Raw genomic sequence first — 19,773 nt, 5'->3', positions numbered from 1 at the left:
ATCTCTATATAAGCTATATTTGATTTTATGTTGATTTAGGAATTTAAAATAAAAATGAAAACATATGGGTGACATCATCAGATGGAGTCCAGCCTGGAATTTTGATCTCAAGGATTGTAGAGCTTTCAAACATGCCCTACTGAGCATGTGCAGCTGTAGTTATCACCTTGCCCTCTAGGCAGAATCCCTCAGTCCATGATATAGCTAATACATGGAGAAACCAACTCCAAGGAGAGGTGAGTGGGTTTTGTGAGGACTGACATGCTGCTGTCCTCAGAGAAGACCCGTTACAGGTAAGCAATTCTGCTTTCTCCAAGAACAAGCAGGATGGCAGTCCTCACACAAGGGTGAATCCCTAGCTAAAGGCTGCTCAAAACAGGACAAAGCAGGAAACTCCACAGTGCTGAAAGCACCACTTTTCTCCCATTTGCCTGTGAGGCAGCCAACCCAAAAATGGGTGTAGGTGGGAAAAAAGTTGGGTTCTACAAAAGAAACCAAAGAACAGAGACACAAAACCTTGATGAGTAGCAGAGGTACTTAAGGCAGGCGTGTGATGGGAAGTCCAGCGAGAAGCATACTTTGACTCACAGGACTATTACAGTCAGTGTTTTGGATCAGCGAACCCCGACAGGAAAAGTACATCTAGATTTGCCTGGATATAGGAAAAGACCTAGAAAATCAATCAAGAGAAGAAATTGTGGACAAAGACCACACAGTTTTCTTCGGTGTCACAAGACAACCGAAAAACTAACTGGGGCCAGAAAGCCCTCCAGAAAAACTGCGGGCCACTAGCATCTGAAGGACAGAAGCCTTTTCAGAAGCACACCCAATGACTGGTTGATAGGCACAATGGCCAGAAAAACCCAATCAACACTTGGAAGAAGAAGCGGCAACAACAGCCAATTCTGTGGCTGACATTATCTGCCAAAGTACCAGACAGATCTGACCACCCAGGACAGATGTCAAGAGTGTCAGGGGATGAAAGCCAATCCCTGAAATGGGATCACTAGCCCTAAAACCCCCAAATAGGGAGTTAAGCTAGGCCTGAAGCTCACCCTTTCAAGGATAAGTCTATTCATCCTGTCCATAGGATAGCTCAGGTGAGTAGGAAGGCACTTTGGTTAACCCAGTGAAGTATGAAAAGCTAAAGGCAGTACTGGACAGAACTTGATTAAAAAAAACAGGGAAAAAGTGGAGTACCGATCCCTGTAGGTATTCACTAAGACAGCAATTCTCAACCGGTGTGTTGCGACACACCGGTGTGTCGCCAAGCACCGGCAGGTGTGTTGCAGCTCCCGGTGTCCCACTGCCCCAGTTGTGCTTTCCCGTTCCCTGCCCTCACGGGCCAATGACAAGCCTCCTCCATTCTTCCTGCCCCCGTGCAGGCCAATCGGAAGCCTCCTCCTTTTTACCTGCCACTGGGAGTAGAAAGAAGGGAGGAAGCTTCTGATTGGCCGGTGAGGCAGGAAGAAGGGACATAGCATAGGCCGGGGTGGGGGGTTGGGAGGAGTATCAGTGTTGAAGAGAGGCCGCCACGGGAGCTCATCCCCGTGGTGGTGAAGAGGAAACCGACCCCGATGAAGCAAGGCCACCAGGAGATCCCATCCCCGTTGTGGCGAAGAGGAAGCCTGACCCTGGCCAAGCAAGACTGCCACGGGAGCCCATACCCGTGGCAGTGAAAAAGAAGTCCCGCTGGAGTAAAGCTGCAATGGAACTGGAGCCCATCCCTGATGGCAGGAAGAAGAGGTTTGACGGTGAGGCCCAGTGTATGCATGTGTGAATGGGAGCCTGAGTGTGAATTGGTGTGTGTGGGTGTGAATGGGTGCCTGGGTGAGGTCTGGTGTGTGTGGGTGTGAATGGGTGCCTGGGTAAGGGCTGGTGTGTGTGGGTGCAAATGGGTGCAAGAGCATTTGTGTGTGATTTTGAGCTTGTATATAAGAGAGCATGTGTGTGATTGAGAGAGAGACTGGTCAGGAAGATGACTGGTGTGTGCATGAGAGACCAAGACTGGTCATGGGGTCTAATTTGGGGTATGTGTGTGTGAGTGAGTGATTGGTTGTGGGCCCTAAGAAGAGGATAGTGAAGACAGAGCTTCAGCCACCACTTCTGCTTCTGGTGTGTGCTTTTGGCCTGCAAGAGAAAGGAGTAGGAGAGTTGCTGGAGATGGTAAGTAAAGGTGTCTTTTTAAGTTTATTTTTCTTGACTGACTGCCATTTTAATTACTGGGTATTATGTAATCTGTTTCGAAATATTTAATTGGTATTTGGACAATTTTAAAATTTTTATGAGTTTTTAATTGTTGGATGTTATTCTGTTAATCAGCTGTTTTGTAACATTTATTAGTATAGTTTTACAATTTATTTCTGCATTGGGTTCAATAGCAGTTTGGCTTATTCTGTTTTCCTAATAGAAAGTATATTGGTGTTTAGGGTCTGGTAAAGATTTGTAGTGTTACCTTTTCATAGATAGGGTTGTAACTGTTTGAGTGCATGCCATAATGCAGGTGTAGTAACTTTGTGCAGATTAGTTTGTGTGCATTATTGCAGATCCTGGGACTATGTTAGGTGCTATATTTGTTTCCATTTCTCCAGGTTTGCATTGCATGCAGAGAGGCTTTTTTGGTTTTCCATTCCAGTTTCTGTCTCCAAATTTATAATTTGTGGTCTTTCTGTCCTTGGTGAAGGTCTGCTATGTGTGTGACTGAGGTGAGGTATTTTACTAGCATGTAGGCATTTGTATCAATCTTGTGTTTTCTCAATAGGATTTTACAATCTTTGATTTTTGCGGGTACTGATTATTGCAATACTTTGCTCTTGGGGCTTCCGGCATCAACACTCAGGCCACTTCAACTACTGCAGAATAGTGCAACAAGAATATTAATGGGAAAAAGAAGAGATGAACATAACACACCGGTTTTGATGGCACTACATTGGCTTCCAATAGAATCACGCTTACAATTTAAGACCTTATGTAATTTACACAAAATAATCTTTGGAGAAAATAATGATTGGCTGAAAGCTGCAATATGTTTTCATACGCTGCAGAGAAATTTAAGATAGGCAAATAAGGGTTTACTGTCCATTCCATCAGTCAACACAGCCAACTAACATCAGTGCGGGAGAGAGCCATATCATTAGCAGGCCCAAAACTTTGGAATGAAATGCCAACCGAATTGAGACTACAATCAGACTTTAAGATATTTAAGCGAAACCTGAAAACATGGTTATTTAAAAAGATCTACAATACAGATGCATAAAAAGAACTTCAGTGCTTCTACCTTTTACTTCTTATTTGTTTTATCTTTTACCAGTTACTTTTATTGTTAATAATCTGTGCTTAGATTGTTTCTGTTTTATGCCTTTTAATGTTATTATAAAAATGATGTATTTATTTTCTTAAAGTTTGTAAACCGTTGTGAAAGTGGTAACTAAACGACGGTCAATAAAACCTGTTAGATAGATAGATAGATAGATAGATAAATAAAGAAATAAATGCATTAGTGGTAAATTACTGTCTTTTCATAAGGAAGGCTTTTGTATCTAGTAGTAAAGTGAGTTTGTTTTGCTTTTACCAAGGTCACCAAAACCAGAATATCTTTTTTGTATGGTGAGTTGTATGGGTAATGACCTAGTTCTGTTCTGACCCATTGTCAGGGGGCGAGGGGGTTCCCATGGATGCAGAGTGCATGTTTACATATAGCCCTGTGACAGTCACTTGTTCAGTGTGCCACGCATGTGAGAACCATCTGTCAGGTGTGTCCTGGCCGAAAAAAGGTTGAGAACCATTGCACTAAGATATACCATGAATGGCTTAGCTTTTCTCTACACACACACACCCCCCCCCCCCCCACCCCCCCAAGGAGCAAAGAACACAATGAGGCAGACCCCAGGGCTACAGGGATAAGAAAAAAAGAATTGGTAGGCCATATTCAACAAATCCAACCAAACAACTCGCTGTGCTGATTGCAGTCAGGAGTTACCCTCCGAGGTAGACCCCCCCCCACCCCCCTTAGCATGATAGGAAGAGCTGAAATTGAGAGCGAACCTCTTGAGGAAGAAATCCACCAAGAGACAGAAAGCAGGGATGCCGCCACTGCAAACCCCTGTAGAAACAGGATTCCTTTACCACCTGGCAACCCAAAGGGTTCTAGGGCAGGGCCGGTCCGATCTCGGAACAGACTGTCCAACAACCTGGTCAAGGTTTCAATATTCAAGGCCATGATTATGTATACTTTCCCCAAGGAATCATGCAGTCCAGTAAATGGAACAATGGTTGCTTAAGCCAGGACCTCCCTGCCTGCATGCAGCATTATCCCTAAGAGGGAAGTATAGCTCGCAAGTCACTGCAACAAAAGTGTAGCACCTCGGTTTGGGGTCCCTCATCCTCTAACTCATGCAGCCATGGATATGGCAAGAAGTTGAAAGTCATACCTGCCAACTGGGATGCAAATGGACCAGAACCCCCCTCACTGAGGTAGGGTCTCAAATGCAAGAATGACTGGCAAGGGCGGCAATTTGTGAAAACCGCACATTGTTCTCAGCAGGTATCAAAAATCTAACTTCCACACAGGAGAAACCCCTAATCTTCACTGGAAAGCCTCCCAGAAGGGATTACCCTGGTATGACAGGGAGACCAAATCCGGAATAACTCCCTCTTGAAATAGACGTGCTGCGCCTTAGGATGACTGAGGAAAAAAGCGCCAACTTGCTCTCAGATCCCATCAGGGAACAGAAAGCAACCGCCAGTCAGAGGTAATGAAATCTCTTTTTCAGGAAAAGGAGAAAGAGAACCACCCCTTGTAGGGATGGACAACCAGGGTCCAAGGGGGAACCCATAAGGACTGCCTCTGGAAACACAGTTGTATCTTCCATTCACAAAGGGACAGGAAAGCAATGGGAATTGGGGACTCCCAATCCCAGGAAACCTTCCTAATTCTCCACGAAAGAGTAGGTTTCTGTCGCTGATTGCTAAGGTTCATAAGCGACCGAATCGGGTGCAGGTGGCCCCCAAGGTAAACGGGATAAGGCCACCACAGTAATCCATGGACCAGTAAGGATGGTCCAACAACCATCGCTGCCATCCCCCCAGCATCCGGAGGTCCTGTCCCTCAAGGAGGTGCACAGATTAAAAAGAATCAAGGCTCCTGTTTGGCAACAGATCTGCAAGGGACGGAGCCCCAGAGGCTTTCCCTAGGAGGATTCAACAGAAGCTAACAAGGGAGGGGTCAAAAGACATACTCCTCTTCTGTGGAATGAAAGACTCCCGACACTACACTCCTGGCCCTACAGCAATGATGGCTCCTCTCAATGGCATGTAATAGTTTCCTTCAGCTCAGCTATGCACCTGAGGGAATCGATGTTGCAGACTCGATAGCATCTATGCCAGTGCCTACACTAGCCTCGACAGCACCTCTGACAGTCAGTAGCACCAATGGTGCTCAAAACTCTGTGGGGCCTTCAATGCCCCATGATCCCAGAGCCTTTGGCACTGTACATCAGCTCCGAGTACCTGAGAACATCAGCTCCCACGGCACCCGACAACTTTATGCCATTGATGGCATTTCTGTACACCGCAAAGGGGGCTCATCGGCACCTCCAATGCTTGTTAGCCTCAAGGGCACCAGGTCATGGGGCACCCTGTATGCCTTAGTGCTCCAGGGTACCACGGGTTGATGGCGACCTTGGCAACAGATGATGCCACAGCTGCCCCAGACTCTATGCTCGTCAGCCGAGGGCTTTCATGGTGCTTGAGGGCTCTCAGGACCCCCATACCCCAGTGGTTGACAGCCTTGAGGGCAACAAGGCAATCAATGGCGATACTGGAGCAACCTGGCAGCAATAGTGCTAGACATCGTCAAAAGCAGCCACAAATGGCATCACTGGCAAACATGCCTCATAGCCTCCATGGCACTTAATGGCTTTGAGGGCAGTCCCACACTTCGATGGCAAGGACAACCATGTACCTTGATGGCATAGAGGGCAGCACTGATGGAGTCTCTGATAGCATGGTGACCATGGCGCTCAATGGCAGTCCTGATCCACAACACAGTCTATACCTAGATATTCGAGGTCGGTGCCACTTCTCCGCCGCATCAAGGCCGATGGCACTCAATGACGCTCAGGTGAATGCTGATCCTCTGGTACATCAAGAGCCCATGGCACTCAATGGCATTTACTGTGCATGACAGCGCTCACCGTCACCTCTGGCACATGAAAGGGCTCCGAACCACCAGCCAGGGCAATTAACAGTGTGCACGGCGCTTGATGGCCCTTATGGTTTGGAGGGTGCCCTGGCACCTAGATGGTATCAAGGGTCACCACTGTGCTCAATGGCAGTCCTGGTCCATGAAGTGGTGCTGACATTAATATGTCAGACCTTCAGTGCACTGGCTCGGTGTGCACAGGGAACCATTAACGAGCATGACACCAAAGGTCTAACAGCTACGCTGCCTATCCAGGCTCCTGCTCACTCTCTCTCACAAGGAGACTGCCAGCACTGGCAAGCAGGAGGGGAAGCTACATCATTCAGGGCTCCTTCCCATGGAGACTAGCTCCTTAGAATGTGAAAAGGATTAGTTCTCCCCCCCACAAGAATGGTGCAATTCTTCACTGTCTGCACCTCCACAGATACTGATTGATTGGTGAAACAACATGGAACTCCTGCCTGGGAACTCGCCTGAGTTCTAGGCATATTTGAAAGCTCGAGAATCTTTGAGATCAAAGTTCTAGGCCAAGCTCCATCCAATGACATCACCCATATGTAAGATCTGCCATTCTACTTGTCCTTGGAGAAACAGTATAATATCAAATGGCAACAAAATCAGTTGCTTTCTGTTCAACATAGTTTATTTTGGGGGATATGGCATGCACTGACATTTGGTCGATATTTTGTCCTGTAGTCACATCCTGACCCAACTCATTAGAAAGTTATAGGTCCTGCTTCTCACACTTTGCTTCCTGTACCAGTGCCAAGCAAGAAAGGGCAAGGTGCCAAAAAAAAATATATATATCCATCAACGCCATAAGAGATCGGGAAAGTGAAGAGCTAAGCTAGGTGAGACTTTTCTGTGCATACACACAGCTAAGCATTATTCTGGAAAGTCACCATATGTGTACACTGTAAGAAGCATTAGAAGCATGGGTCACTTACAATTCATACAGGTAAATGCTTCCTATTAAAAGGAGGAAAACAAGTGGAATACCAAAATGCACACCTCTTAAGATCCTCATTCATGTACTAACAGCTAGATACAGGAATAGGATCCATGAAAATTACCATGGTCAAAAAAATGTGACATTTTAACAAAATAAACTTGAATAGAGTGATCACCCAAAAAAATCATACTACTGTATACTATACTATTAAATTTAATGAGGTAAAATATTTTGCTGGAGACTATGACCTTACATATCTAATCTGAACAAATTTCAACAGTAGTAATAAAAATGGCACTTTTATGAGAGGTTATACATTCATGTCTGATTTGAGCCTTCAGCAGAAGAAATAAGGAAAAGGTGTTCTTTATTCAACCTTTAGTATCATTTATGCCGATTATCACAATGTATCATGGCAGTCATTTTTCCTGCAGCCAATCCCATTCGTTCTGCATCATGCTTCACAGCATATTGTGATGCTGCCTCAAATATTGTCTCTCATTGTGCCACAGAAAGCAAGGCTCTCCCCACCTCCCTAAAAACCCACAACTGCATTTAGAAAGATGACTCACATTCAACTCTATTATCCATAGCAAGGTTACAAACAAGAGGTCAAAGGTGACAAATAAACAGAATGTCCTTCTGACATCAGAGATGCCTTTCTTTTCTCTTCCCTCATAAGACTCTATTCTGGCCATCAGCTCTGCCTGATTGATAGAATAGGCATCGTGTAAGGACACGTGGGAGCTCAGACTGCTGCTCCGAACGATCCCACTGTCACCTGCCACCTGGTACATCGCGAGTCTGGTCACAGGAGCCCTTTCCTTGCTTCAGCATCACTAGCAGACAGACCCATGCAAGCAGGGTACCTTAAATAGGAGAGAAAACAAAGAGAAAAAAAAAGAAAACATCAAGCAATGTTTTATTTTAGCATACACTATTGACAAATTGCATTAAAAGAAAACAAATCAATTTCCCCTGCTAACACCACCTTACACATATTTATAAAGAATCAGCTCCCCTACTCCTCAGACCACCTATGGCAACTGGTGTGGCAGGGGGCATTTTTTGAAGTTTATGGGGGTCAGTGTTTACATTTGGCATGTTTAGATTGCCAGGTTTTTTGTTCATGACCCTGTACCTTCATGTCAACTCTCCTCTGGAGCACTTCAATTCTACCTCTATCCTTCTGGAGGTCAGGTCTCCAGAACTGGCCACAATACTGCAGGCAAGGTCTCACTAATGACCTGTACAATGTAGGAATGCTTCATACTCTATAAAGGTCTTTCTGATATTTGTCCAACAAAGAAGACTAATGGAAAAGCTGCAGCTCTGATTTGTTACTCAGCAATTTTTCTGCTGGAATTTTCTCACAATAAATATCCACCATTCTTGATGTCACTCTGCTCTCCTCCAGACACCTAATAGGGTGAGACCATAACCCAAGACCTGACATCTCATTTCCACTAATAAAAGCCCAGATACACAACAAAGAGATTATAACTCAGTCTCAAATGACACAACACTGTGATGTTACCCAAAGTACCAGTAATCATTGAAGCAATGTAAAATGCAATATTGATCCTGTTAAATGTCCCTGGTGGTCCAGCAGGGAGCCCAGGTGCAATCTCCCACTCCCGGGCTGTCGGCTGCCAATTACCAAAATAGTGCTAGTGGCCCTTAGCTCTTACCATGTGATAGGGACTACCGGTGCCATTGGCCGGCCCCTGTCACACACTGGTGCCATTTTTGATTAGGGGACACTAACAGCCCAGGAGCAGGAGATCGCGCCCGAGTCCCTCCCCCCCCAGACCACCAGGGACTTTTGGTGAGTTGGGGGGGTGGGGGGGTGTCGGGAGGCTTTGCACAAACATGTGTATACTACACGTGTATACTACACGTGTAGTATACACGTGTATAAGTCGAGAAAGCTTTTTTTGTGCCTAATTTCTGGCTTAAATTTCTTGACTTATGCACGATTATATATGGTACGTGCTCCAAGTGCAGAATTGCCTAAAAAAGGCTGGGAAGGTGACCCTCCTGTGTGGGGAAAAGGCTTAGTGTTTCCAAGCTTGAGCTTACAATCTTTCCACAGTCCCACAAGAATTCCAGACAGGGGATCATGTCCTTGTCCTCCTCATCTTTGGAAAGCAAGTTGTTAGCCTGTTGGCAAGGACCCTATGAAGTTTTGGAGGAAACAGGGTCCATGAATTACAAAATAGCACAGCCAGATAAAACGGAAAAAAAAACACCTCATATCTACCACGTAAACCTCCTGAAGAAGAAGTCGAGGGCAAAGGAGTCAGAGTGGTAGAGGAAGGAGAGTTTGGCCTTTAGGTCGACCTGAAGTGGACAGAGCTCAGGTTCCCTTTTGGAGAACAGCTGTTCACTACACAGACAGCTGACCTAAAGCAGAGAGTAGAAAAAAACAAGGAGAGCTTCTGAAACCTACCCATTTGTACCCATCTGGTGTAATATAAGATTTTTAGTCTCCTTGAACTGTGGTACGGCAATGACCCTATTGAATTCTCAAGGCCAGGTGCCACGTCACCGACACCAAAGTGAAGGAGATGCTCCATCTTGGGGTAATAGAGGAGACTAACAGCGATAGGTCCTCACCCATAGTATTGGTGCCGAAGCCAGATGGCAGCCTAAGGATCGGTATCGACTTTAAAAAGGTCAACAAGGTCTCAAAACTCAATGCCTATCGGATGCCACAAATGGATGAACTGACTGAGCATCTGGGATCAGCCCAGTTCATCTCTACCTTCAGTCTTACTAAAGGTTATTGGCAGGTGCCTCACATGTTCTCTGTGAAAGAGAAGACTGCATTCTCGACACCTGGAAAATCTTTCTAGGTCACCGTATTTCCTTTTGGCCTTAATGGTGCCCTTGAAATGTTTCAACAATTGGTCGACCACCTGCATTGCCCACATCATGGGTACACAGCTGTCTACTTGGATAACATCATGGTCTGCAGCCCCGACTGGAAGACATATCTTAGCCAACTCCAGGGCATGTTAACCAGTCTGAAGAAAGCAGGGATAACAGCTAGCCCCAAGAAATATTTGCTGGGAGAACAAGAGGTCCAGTATATTGGCTACACCCTGGGAAAGGACAAGCTCCATTCCCAGATCAAAAAGATTGAGGCAATCACCTGGGTGGCAGTCCCAAAAACAAAAGCAAAAGAGAGAGTTTTCCTAAGCATTATAAGATACTACAGAAGGTTTATTTCCAACTACTCAAAGAAGGAGAGAAGGCCTTCAGGGCCCTGAAGGAGATGATATGCTCTGAACCAGTCCTGATAGGTTTGGTGAAGTCCAGCTTTTCTTGGTACACACTGATGCCTCAGAAGTCAGCTTGGGAGTCATCTTAATCCAGGAAAAGGATTTATTTATTTATTATTTTTATATACCAATATTCCTGTACAAAATTACAAATCACACCGGTTTACAAAGAACAAAACTTTGCAAAAGAGCGTCAATAATCCACATATCTAAATATATAAATAATACCTTCGAACAGGAAAAGATAAATACTTAATAAATCTGAACTTAGCAAGACTCCTACCCATTTTCCCAGAATTGATGACTTCCGCTAATACCTTGACCATTCTGACCAACGCACGACACCAAGTCTTTATAACTGTCCCTCTTTTTCAGGGTCCTTTGATCCAATCTAATGATCGACCTATTATCTCCGATAGATCAGGATGCACCCCTATAGCTATTCTCCATATCCTGACTATTTCCGCCTTAAGATGCATACCTTGTTATCGAAAACAAGAACATGCTGTGACATACATTAGCTGGAAGCTGATGCAACACAAGGGGTGTTACTCACTGGTTAAGAAGGAGGCCTTGGCAGTCAATTGGGCCTTAGAGGCCTTGCACTATTACCTGCTGGGATGGCAGTTCACACTCATAATGGACCACCAACGACTCCTATGGATGAATAGGAATAAGGAGGCCAACACGAGGTGTTTGAGATGGTTCTTGGCCTCTCAGCTCTCAACTATAACATCCGACATAGGACAAGAAGGGAGAATGCCAATGCAGATTTCCTGTCAAGAGAAGTGTTCCTTGACCAGGCAGATGCTCATCCCAGCAAGGCTAAGCTGAGGGGGAGGATATGTGAAGGAGTGTACAGAAAACTTCCTCAGACTACCATAGAGGACGGGGCACAGATATCTCGCCCAGTCCTCTTTAATTTCAGACCCACAGGGAATCCTGGGTGAAGGGAGGAGCCCTTCACCAAAGTATAAGACCTCAGGGCCTAGAAGGGTTAAGCAGGCCCCAGGGAACAGACAGAGACCCACCGTATGAGAAGACCTGCTACATTTAAGGTTTGAGAGTGACATTAACTTAAGATCTGCTTTATTTAAGACTGGGACTTGACTGAAGTCAAGGTGAGCTGCTTATATTAGTTATTTGGCTTGTACTGCTCTTTTGTTGTTTGTGAGAGACCTGAACTTCAAGGTGAGCTGCCCGTTTTGTTGTGCATTTCCCTCTGTTTCACTGTAAATAAACTGTACTAAACAAACAGCCAGAGCTGCCTCCTTTTTTTCCTCTGGCTGTTTCCAAGCAAATACCACGCGAGTTACCACACACCCACTTTTTTTCTACAAGTCAAACCCCAGCCACGCCTGACAAATATCACTCCAAAAAAAGTTTTGTTTTTTTTTTAAATTCAAAACGTATTCTCTCTCTCTGCACTGCTGCAGAAACATCTGAAAAAAATGACCTATGAGGTCCCAATAGCTTGTGTATAAATCTTAATTAAATATACTAAACACACACACTAGATTTTAACAACTAAAGACACTCTTCACCTTGGTGCTAACCTCATGCCCCTGCCGATTTATGCTGTAACACGAGACATTAGCAACTGATAAAACAGCCTGAAACTAGCTGGCCCAGCAGGACAGTGGCTGCATTCTGGTTTGATTCTTGAAACAGGTCTTCCACACCCTGGATTGGCCGGGGCTGGTGATGCTGTGGAGGGGCAGTGTTTACAGCCCCTGGGGAGGAGAGGGAGTTGTGGTCATTGTTAAGGGCAACACCAGGTGGCCAGACGTAGAGTCCTTGATACGGTGGTCCTAGAAGGATGGCTGGCGCAGGACTCCCGGTCTTGGGACCATCGCTGTATGACCAGACTGATAACAGTGGGAGGGTTTCTTAAAATATAGGGAAAAATCATCAGGTAGTGGCGAATCATGGCTCATGGCACCAGGATCCCAGCCCTGGGTCTAACTGAGTTAGGAGAAAAGAGAAACTACCAGACTGAAATAAAAAGATATAGTTTGAAACCTTTTTTTGTTTTCTAGTTTTTTCCTACCTGTCCTCTGATCGAAAATACACTTCACCGCTGCACCCAACTCCATGAGCAATCCATAAAAACAGGGCACAAAAATAAAAAAGTATAAAAACTTTATTTACCAGTCCATGCTTTCTAACAGACAGGTAAAGATCCATCAGGCTCTTAATACATGTTCACCAGCTCACATGTGATCTCTCAGAAGGTCACATCAAGAATCCACATCCTTATAAATAAATATGTCAATGAAACAACTGCACAGCCAGACATGCCCTAGATTCTCATTAAGCCAATTAACCTTCTCTTTTCCCTCCTCCATATATTGCTGCACATAATATCAGTACAAATCTTACATCCAACAGAAAAGAGGCAGTTTTACATGTCACAATATATAAAGAAAATCATGGACTTTTTAGAAAGTGTAATTTGAAACCTCATTGCCTGCCGGTGACAGTAGGGAAGTAATTAGCATGTGCATTCATTTTACACTGATATGTTTATCTACAAGTAAGGGTCACACTGCTCATTCTTTGCATTACTGAGCAGTAATTCTCACCATTTATGGTCGAAAGCCGAACACTTTATACATATAAATTAAAAAAAAAAAAGAAAAGCTGAAATTGTTTATGATTTTCTGAGAGTTCATTTCTGTGAACAAGCAGCAATTCCATACACCCACACTTTGCAAATATGTGTTGAACCAACACAGTCTTATGCCAAGACCATAAAAAACGTTTGTGACCTGAGTACTCAAGGCAAAGGGGCATCACAAGACAGTGTGAGATGTTATGCCAAGGGAAATGTTAATAGCCTGACAAGTTAGCCATGAAACTAAAGTAGGCTGGTATGTGATAGCTAATTCTCAACTAGGAAAAATGAAAAAGGATACGAAGCCCTACAGTTGCTTCACAAAACATTAAAGTGCAAGCGAGTGCAATTAAAACCATTTACCTTTCAGTCAACAAGTCTCTCTGTTTATGGAAAATGAAAAACTGTCAAAAATTAAAACTATCAGCAAGGTAACATTTTTGATCACTTAATGTATCCATCTTTAACAGATTACTAAAATGTCAATCTTCACAACCTCATTTCTGATGCCCCACTAAAAAACAAAAAAAAAGTGAGATTTCTTCAAGGATTTCTGTAAAGGAAAGTGAGAAGCACTTAGTCTGTGCACAAGAAGACCAAGGTACTGTAAATGAATCCCAAATTAACACAAACCGACATTTTAATCAGCAACATTTGTATACCTATCCCATCAGCCACCCTACACCTGCATACAGTGTTATTCAGACAGTAGTATGATTTAAACTACATCCCTAATACACTCAGGACAGGAACAAAAGAGAGATGAAACAGAAAAAAATATTTACTTTATATTTTGGTATATATACATAACTCTAAACCACAGGGGCATATTTTCAAAGAGCTGCCAAGTGACTAAGATATCCAGATATTTTTAGCTAATATTTGGCTGAAAATAACACTAAAGTCAAGTCAGCCAATTTTAATACATCCTTGAAAATCTATCCGGAGCCCCGATGGTGACATCAAATGCCCTTGATGTCCCCCTCCCACATCAGGCAAAGCCCAATCTACCTAAGAATCCCCTAAATGTCCATCTTCTCATCCTTTGAATCTGTTGTAGAAAGCCCAGAGATCCTGATGATGAATCACCCTCCCACCCCTGTCCAGCCCTAATGTAGATAAGGCTCCACCCACATCTCCCCACCCACTCCCTGAATCCATTAAAGAAAGTCCTATGGCCCCAGTGTGGAACCCCCTTCCCACCCCTAAAATCTTCAATGTGTCTCCTAAGAAACATAGAAACACAGAACATGTCAGCAGATAAAGACCATACAGTTCATGCAATCTGCCATTCCACACCTCCAGCTTAGTTTCACAATCCCTTCCCCTCCCTCAGAGATCCTGTGTGCTCATCACATGCTTTCTTAAACCTCGACACTGTCCCCATCTCCACAGAGAGGCTGTTCCATGAGTCTACCGCCTTCTCCATAAAGAAATATTTCCTAGATTACTCCTGATTTTACCCCCTTACACCCTCATTCTATGACCCCTTTCTGTTGAAATAGACCTGCCTCCTGTGCATTTATTCCTTGGAGGTGTTTAAATGTCTCTATCATATCTCCACTTTCCCTCTTTTTCTCCAGGTACGCATACTTAAATATTTAATTCTGTCCCCATATGCTTCATTATGAAGACTACTGACCATTTTAGTAGGAGCCCTCTGAACTGACTCCATCTGGATTATATTCTTTGGAAAATATGGTCTCCAAATTGTACACAGCACTCCACGTGGGGTCTCACCAGAGACTTATACAGAGACCATATCACCTCCTTTTACCAGCTGGCTATTCTTCTCCCTATGCACTCAAACAACCTTCTGGCTTTTGCTGTCACCTTAGCTACCTGTTTGGCCACCTTAAGATCATCAGAAACGATTACCCCCACATATCACTCTTTTGTGCATAGAACTTTACCCCATACTGTATCATTCCCTTGGGTTTTTATAACCTAAATGCATGACCTTGCATTTTTTAGCATTAAATCTTAGCTTCCAAACTCTAGACCATTCCTCAAGCTTCACTAGATTTCTCCATTTTGTTGCCTTCTACTCAACCAGCTTCTCTCCCAGCCAGTCATTTTAGGTCCCATACCTAGGGAGTTCAGTTTGTTTGTAAATTGTCCATGCAGAACCATGCCAAAGGCCTTGCTAAATTCCAATTATATTACATCTAGGGCTCTCCCCAGATCTAACTCTTTAGTCACACACAGTCAAAGAAATTGATTCGATTGGAAAAGACCTATCCCTGGCAAAATGAAAAAGCCTCAGGATTCCAAAAACTGTACTATCCTCTGTTTTAAGTAAGATTCCATTAATTTGCTCACCGGTGAGGTCAAACTAGGCAGCCTGTAGATCCCAGCCTCTTCCTTACTTCCCCACTTGTAAGAGAAACCTCAAGTCCTTTTGAACCACTCCCAGCTCTAAAGAAACACTAAAATGTTTGAAAAGCAGAGCTCCCAAAACTTCCCTAAGTACCCTTAATACCCTTGGATGCATTACTGTCCAGCCCCACTGCTTTATTTACTTTCAGTTCTGCTAGTTCCTTGCAAACACAGTCTTCTGAAAATTGTTTGAACTCTCTCTCATTTCTATTCCTATTTGTGGCAGTTTTCTATGGTCCTATTCTAAGCCCTTCCTCCGTGAAAAATGAACAGAAATATTTGTTAAACAATTCTGCAATCTCCTTGTCAGACTCTACAAAAAATTCTTCCCCTTCACTTCTGCATCATACAGTCCCATTTTTGCACCTCCTCCTATCACTAACATATCTAAATTTTAAAAAAGGAGTCTTGTCCCCTGTTTTTACTGCACTGGCTATTTTTAATTTCATTTGTGCCTTCACTGTCGTGATTACTTTCCCCATCTTCTCTTAGCTTTTCCAGAAATTGCTGCCTTTCGTCCTCTTTCTGCGATCTCTTGTAATTTATGAATAGCTATCAATTGCTCAGCGTGAAGAACCTGAGAAGCCCTATAAGAGGGGTTTCAATGGGGTTGGTCCTGGGTCCTACTCAATTTTTTGTATTAACAATCTGTATGCTGGAATCAGTAATTCATTAAACAAAAAAGTGTACTAATTTGGGTGCAGTAGCAAACACCTTAGAAGGAGATGTTTAGAATTCACAGTGGTCTTATTTTGGAGAAATCAGAAAGAAAAAGAGAATGAAATATTGTACTGCAAAAGAATGTTGTGCAGTATTTGGGTCAAAGCTGTGTAGCAAACTCAAAATGGAGTATGATTAGAGAAAAAAGGGAGTGGAAAGAGAGAAGAGGGGAGAGAGAGTGAGGGAAGGAGGGGTGAGAGGGGGAAGGGGAGAGGATATGGCAAGGAGGAGAGTGAGATGACCACACCAGACTGGGGTAAGTGAATGAGATGTGTGAAAGGACTCCCACTGGGTTGGGGTAGGAAAGTGCACTTGCTAAAAAAGAAATCCACTCTAGGAACATGAAAATAAATCTTTGCTAGGTCAAGGGATGAAAGGAACCCCCCTCTCTTTACTGCCACTATCACGGTATGAAGAGTCTCCATTCTGAAACAGAGAACCCGGGAGCATTTTGTCGACTCCTTTCAGGTCCAAGATTTGGCCAGGTTTTCTTTGGGACAACAAAATAAACAGAGTAGCTTCCCTGGCTATGGGCCTCGATCGGAACCAGAATTACCACATCCAATCTTTAAAATCTTTCCAGGGTAGTTCTTACCACTTCTCTCCTGATGACTGGTGTACAGGGAGAAATCATAAAGGTGTCAGCGATGGGAATCGTAAGCTCCTGGGAATCTCTTCTGTATAATATCTAGGATCCACTGGTCTGACATAATGTGAGACCATTCCCTGTAAAACTGCTGAAAGCATTTGAACTACTTTGGAAGTGAATGGTTGAATCTAATTGGGACGACTAAGCAATTCCAGACATCCCAGGTGAATCAATCCTTGGCTTCTTGGTGTCATGAAAGGACTGACTCCTGTTGTGAAAGCATCTCCACCGTGAATCTTTGACATTCCCAGAATGACTGCAGCTTTTGGCAGCCCAAGGTCCAGAATAGGCTCTGTCCTCAGGAAGCCTCTGGGGTTTCAATTCTCCCAGATACCTGACCAGCTTTCCCAGCTCTTCTCCAAACAGTAACTTGCCTTTGCAGAATCAGAAGCCCAATTAAGCAACCACAGTAGTCTTCAGGCCACAAACAGAGGCCGACGAATAAGAGGACACCCTGACAAATGTCATACATTTCGTCCACTAAAAAGGTAACACCCGATTCCAAACGTGTTGACTCTGGACTCTCAGGAAACTGCTGAATCCAGCGGACCATGGCCCGAGCAATATAACCTCCTCAAACAGAGGAATTTTGTGGCCAGCAATGCTGCCTAGGCTTATTTTAGTAGGGCTTCAATTTTCATATCCTGGGGTCCTTGAGAGCCATGCCACCTGGCTTCTACTGGTATAGCAGTCTTGCATGTTATGACCAACACAAAGGCATCCAACCGAGGAACTCAAGAGGTTTTCTTTGTTCTCCATGGGCAGGGGAATTAACTTGTTTATGACCTTACTCCCCCCTTAAGCTCTCCTTGAGTGGATTCCCATTCTGCCAACACTATATATTTCACAGCCTTATGGAGGACAAAGGCTTTCAGAGGTTTGCAGATTCCCACAAACATTGCATCTCCCTCCCTAGATTATGACATCTTGAGTGAGTAAACAACTTGAGTAATGAGGAAGAGTCTAATGACCGAGAACAATAATCCTTAAAATAGCACTCCCCTTCCTCCAGGGAGTCTAATGAATTATCTGAGACTGACTTGTTGTCCAAGCCCAATCCTCTAAAGGATTTAGAAGAGGAAAGGGTAGCTGAGAAATCCAAGGCACCTGGAGCCACCCTTGGCTTCTTTAGAGCAGAGACTGGATGGTCAGCAGGGATGGAACCATTTCAAGCCCAGAGACCTATGGTAAACTGCTCCCATCAGGCTTCTGCATAGAGTAGAAGACTTAGTACATGATCATCATGAACTCCAGAGAAAAATGCCCTGGGGGAGATAACCAAATCCCTAGGGAATGCCTGGTTTCCACATTCCTCAGAGGAGAAGGGAAGAAGCCCCTGCTCCCGTGAAACAGAAGCCCTGGAATGAAAGATTGAAGAAGGTGTTAGCGCTCCCAGCTGGGGACATCTGCGGCTGGCCCCGCCTACCCTTCTTTGCGGCGTTGGAACTGCCGCTGGCACCTCCACTGCTGTGGGGAGACGTCACTGATACGGGCTCTGGCATGTCCCTCGGCCTCCTCTCTGCCATGTCGGTCGGCATGCCAGCACTTCCGGGTTCCAGTAAGCCACCATCCTCCTAGGCGCGTAGTTGCGCCTCCTGCAATCTCTTAAAGAGCCCACATCACCGGAATTACTTTCAGCTGCCTGGATGACCTCAGAGCTCGGAGTATTTTTGGAGGCTTCCTTTTCCTGTTCTTTGACTTGGCAACGAGTCTGCTTGCTTCAGTGAGTTCTCTGTGCCTCTGGTGCTCTTTTTCTTGGTTCCTGTCTCTCCGAGTCCTGCCCCTGCCTTTCTGAGCCCTGTACCAGTTATCCCTTCTGCAGCTTCTGGACTGATTCTCTGGCTTTGGACCTCGGACTGGCGATTGGAGACTCTCTGGCTTTGGACCTCGGACTGGCGATTCTCTGGCTCTTGACCTAGGACTGGACTTCGATGAACCTTCCATCTTCCAAAGGGCCCACCTAAGTCCAAGCAGCTTGGGTCCCCAAGGGTTCAACCCAGGGGGGATGTCGGGCCTCCAGTGGTGAAGCTCCCATCGGCCCTCGCTTCAGCCCAGCCTCGCCTCCCGACGGTGGGAACCTGTGGGAGTTCGCTTCCTCAGGTAGTACCAACTCCCCCTCGGGCAAAGGGTCCACATCTCCTCGGCCTTCTTCACAGATTGCCAAGCCAATGGACCCAGCAGAGGCCTCGGCCCGTCATGCCATTCCAGGTATGGCCCAGCAGAATCTGGATCAACAGAAGACTTTGGATTCCCTCATCTCTGCAGTAGAAAGCTTGAACCAACGTTTTGACGACGCCGGCCCAATGAATCCCGCCATGCCGTCCGTACCAGTCGCTGCACTGTCGATCCCTGGCGGCCACACAGTGATTCTTCTACTCAGCCCTCCGCGCTTCTCTGGAGAGCCCCATTCCTGCAGGGGTTTCATCAACCAATGTAACATGCACTTCCGTTTGCAATCAACCCTCTTTCCAAATGATGTTACAAAGACAACATACGTCTTATCTCTTCTTGAAGGGAAGGCTCTAGCTTGGGTATCTCCCTTGTGGGTGTGCGATGATCCCATCCTAAGCAACTTGAGAGAGTTTGGGACCTCATTCGTATCGTCTTTGACGACCCCACTCACCAGGCGGCCTCTGGAGCGATTCTTCTGCATTTACTCCAGGGCTCCCGGACTCTCGCCGACCACGTGATTTGGTTCTGAACATTGTCCTCAGAGCTTAGTTGGGACTCCAACTGCTTAAGGACCATCTTTCTGGAGGGGCTCAACTCCAGAATTATGGATGAACTCGTAGCTTGCGATCTACCAAGATCTTTGAACTCCCTCATTGACTTGACCGGGCGCATTGATAGACGCCTTCAAGAATGCTCCCGAGAGGCTCAGCTTTCCAAAAAGAGTTCCAGTACCTTCAGACGCCCTCGACGTTCACCATCTCTGAAGGTTGAACCACGGTCCTCGGGATCAGCAGC

The 19,773-nt window shown here is 45.0% G+C and overlaps 1 protein-coding gene across 3 annotated transcripts in view; it reads right to left on the bottom strand.

Moving 5' to 3' along the window:
• STARD3NL (STARD3 N-terminal like) overlaps positions 1-19,773 on the bottom strand; it is a 103,875-nt gene that overhangs the window by 62,996 nt on the left and 21,106 nt on the right. For all 3 annotated transcript variants that reach the window (XM_029589519.1, XM_029589517.1, XM_029589518.1), the window contains exon 2: positions 7,727-8,023. In XM_029589519.1, coding sequence (XP_029445379.1) covers positions 7,727-7,951 — 225 coding nt within the window. In that variant the 5' untranslated portion in view covers positions 7,952-8,023. The remainder of the gene's footprint in view (positions 1-7,726; positions 8,024-19,773) is intronic.

The sequence above is a fragment of the Rhinatrema bivittatum genome, chromosome 2 (assembly GCF_901001135.1).
Source record: "Rhinatrema bivittatum chromosome 2, aRhiBiv1.1, whole genome shotgun sequence".
In the NCBI taxonomy this organism is placed as follows: domain Eukaryota; kingdom Metazoa; phylum Chordata; class Amphibia; order Gymnophiona; family Rhinatrematidae; genus Rhinatrema; species Rhinatrema bivittatum.
Note: the sequence above shows the minus strand (reverse complement) of the source record. Positions and strands in the feature narration are given on the sequence as shown.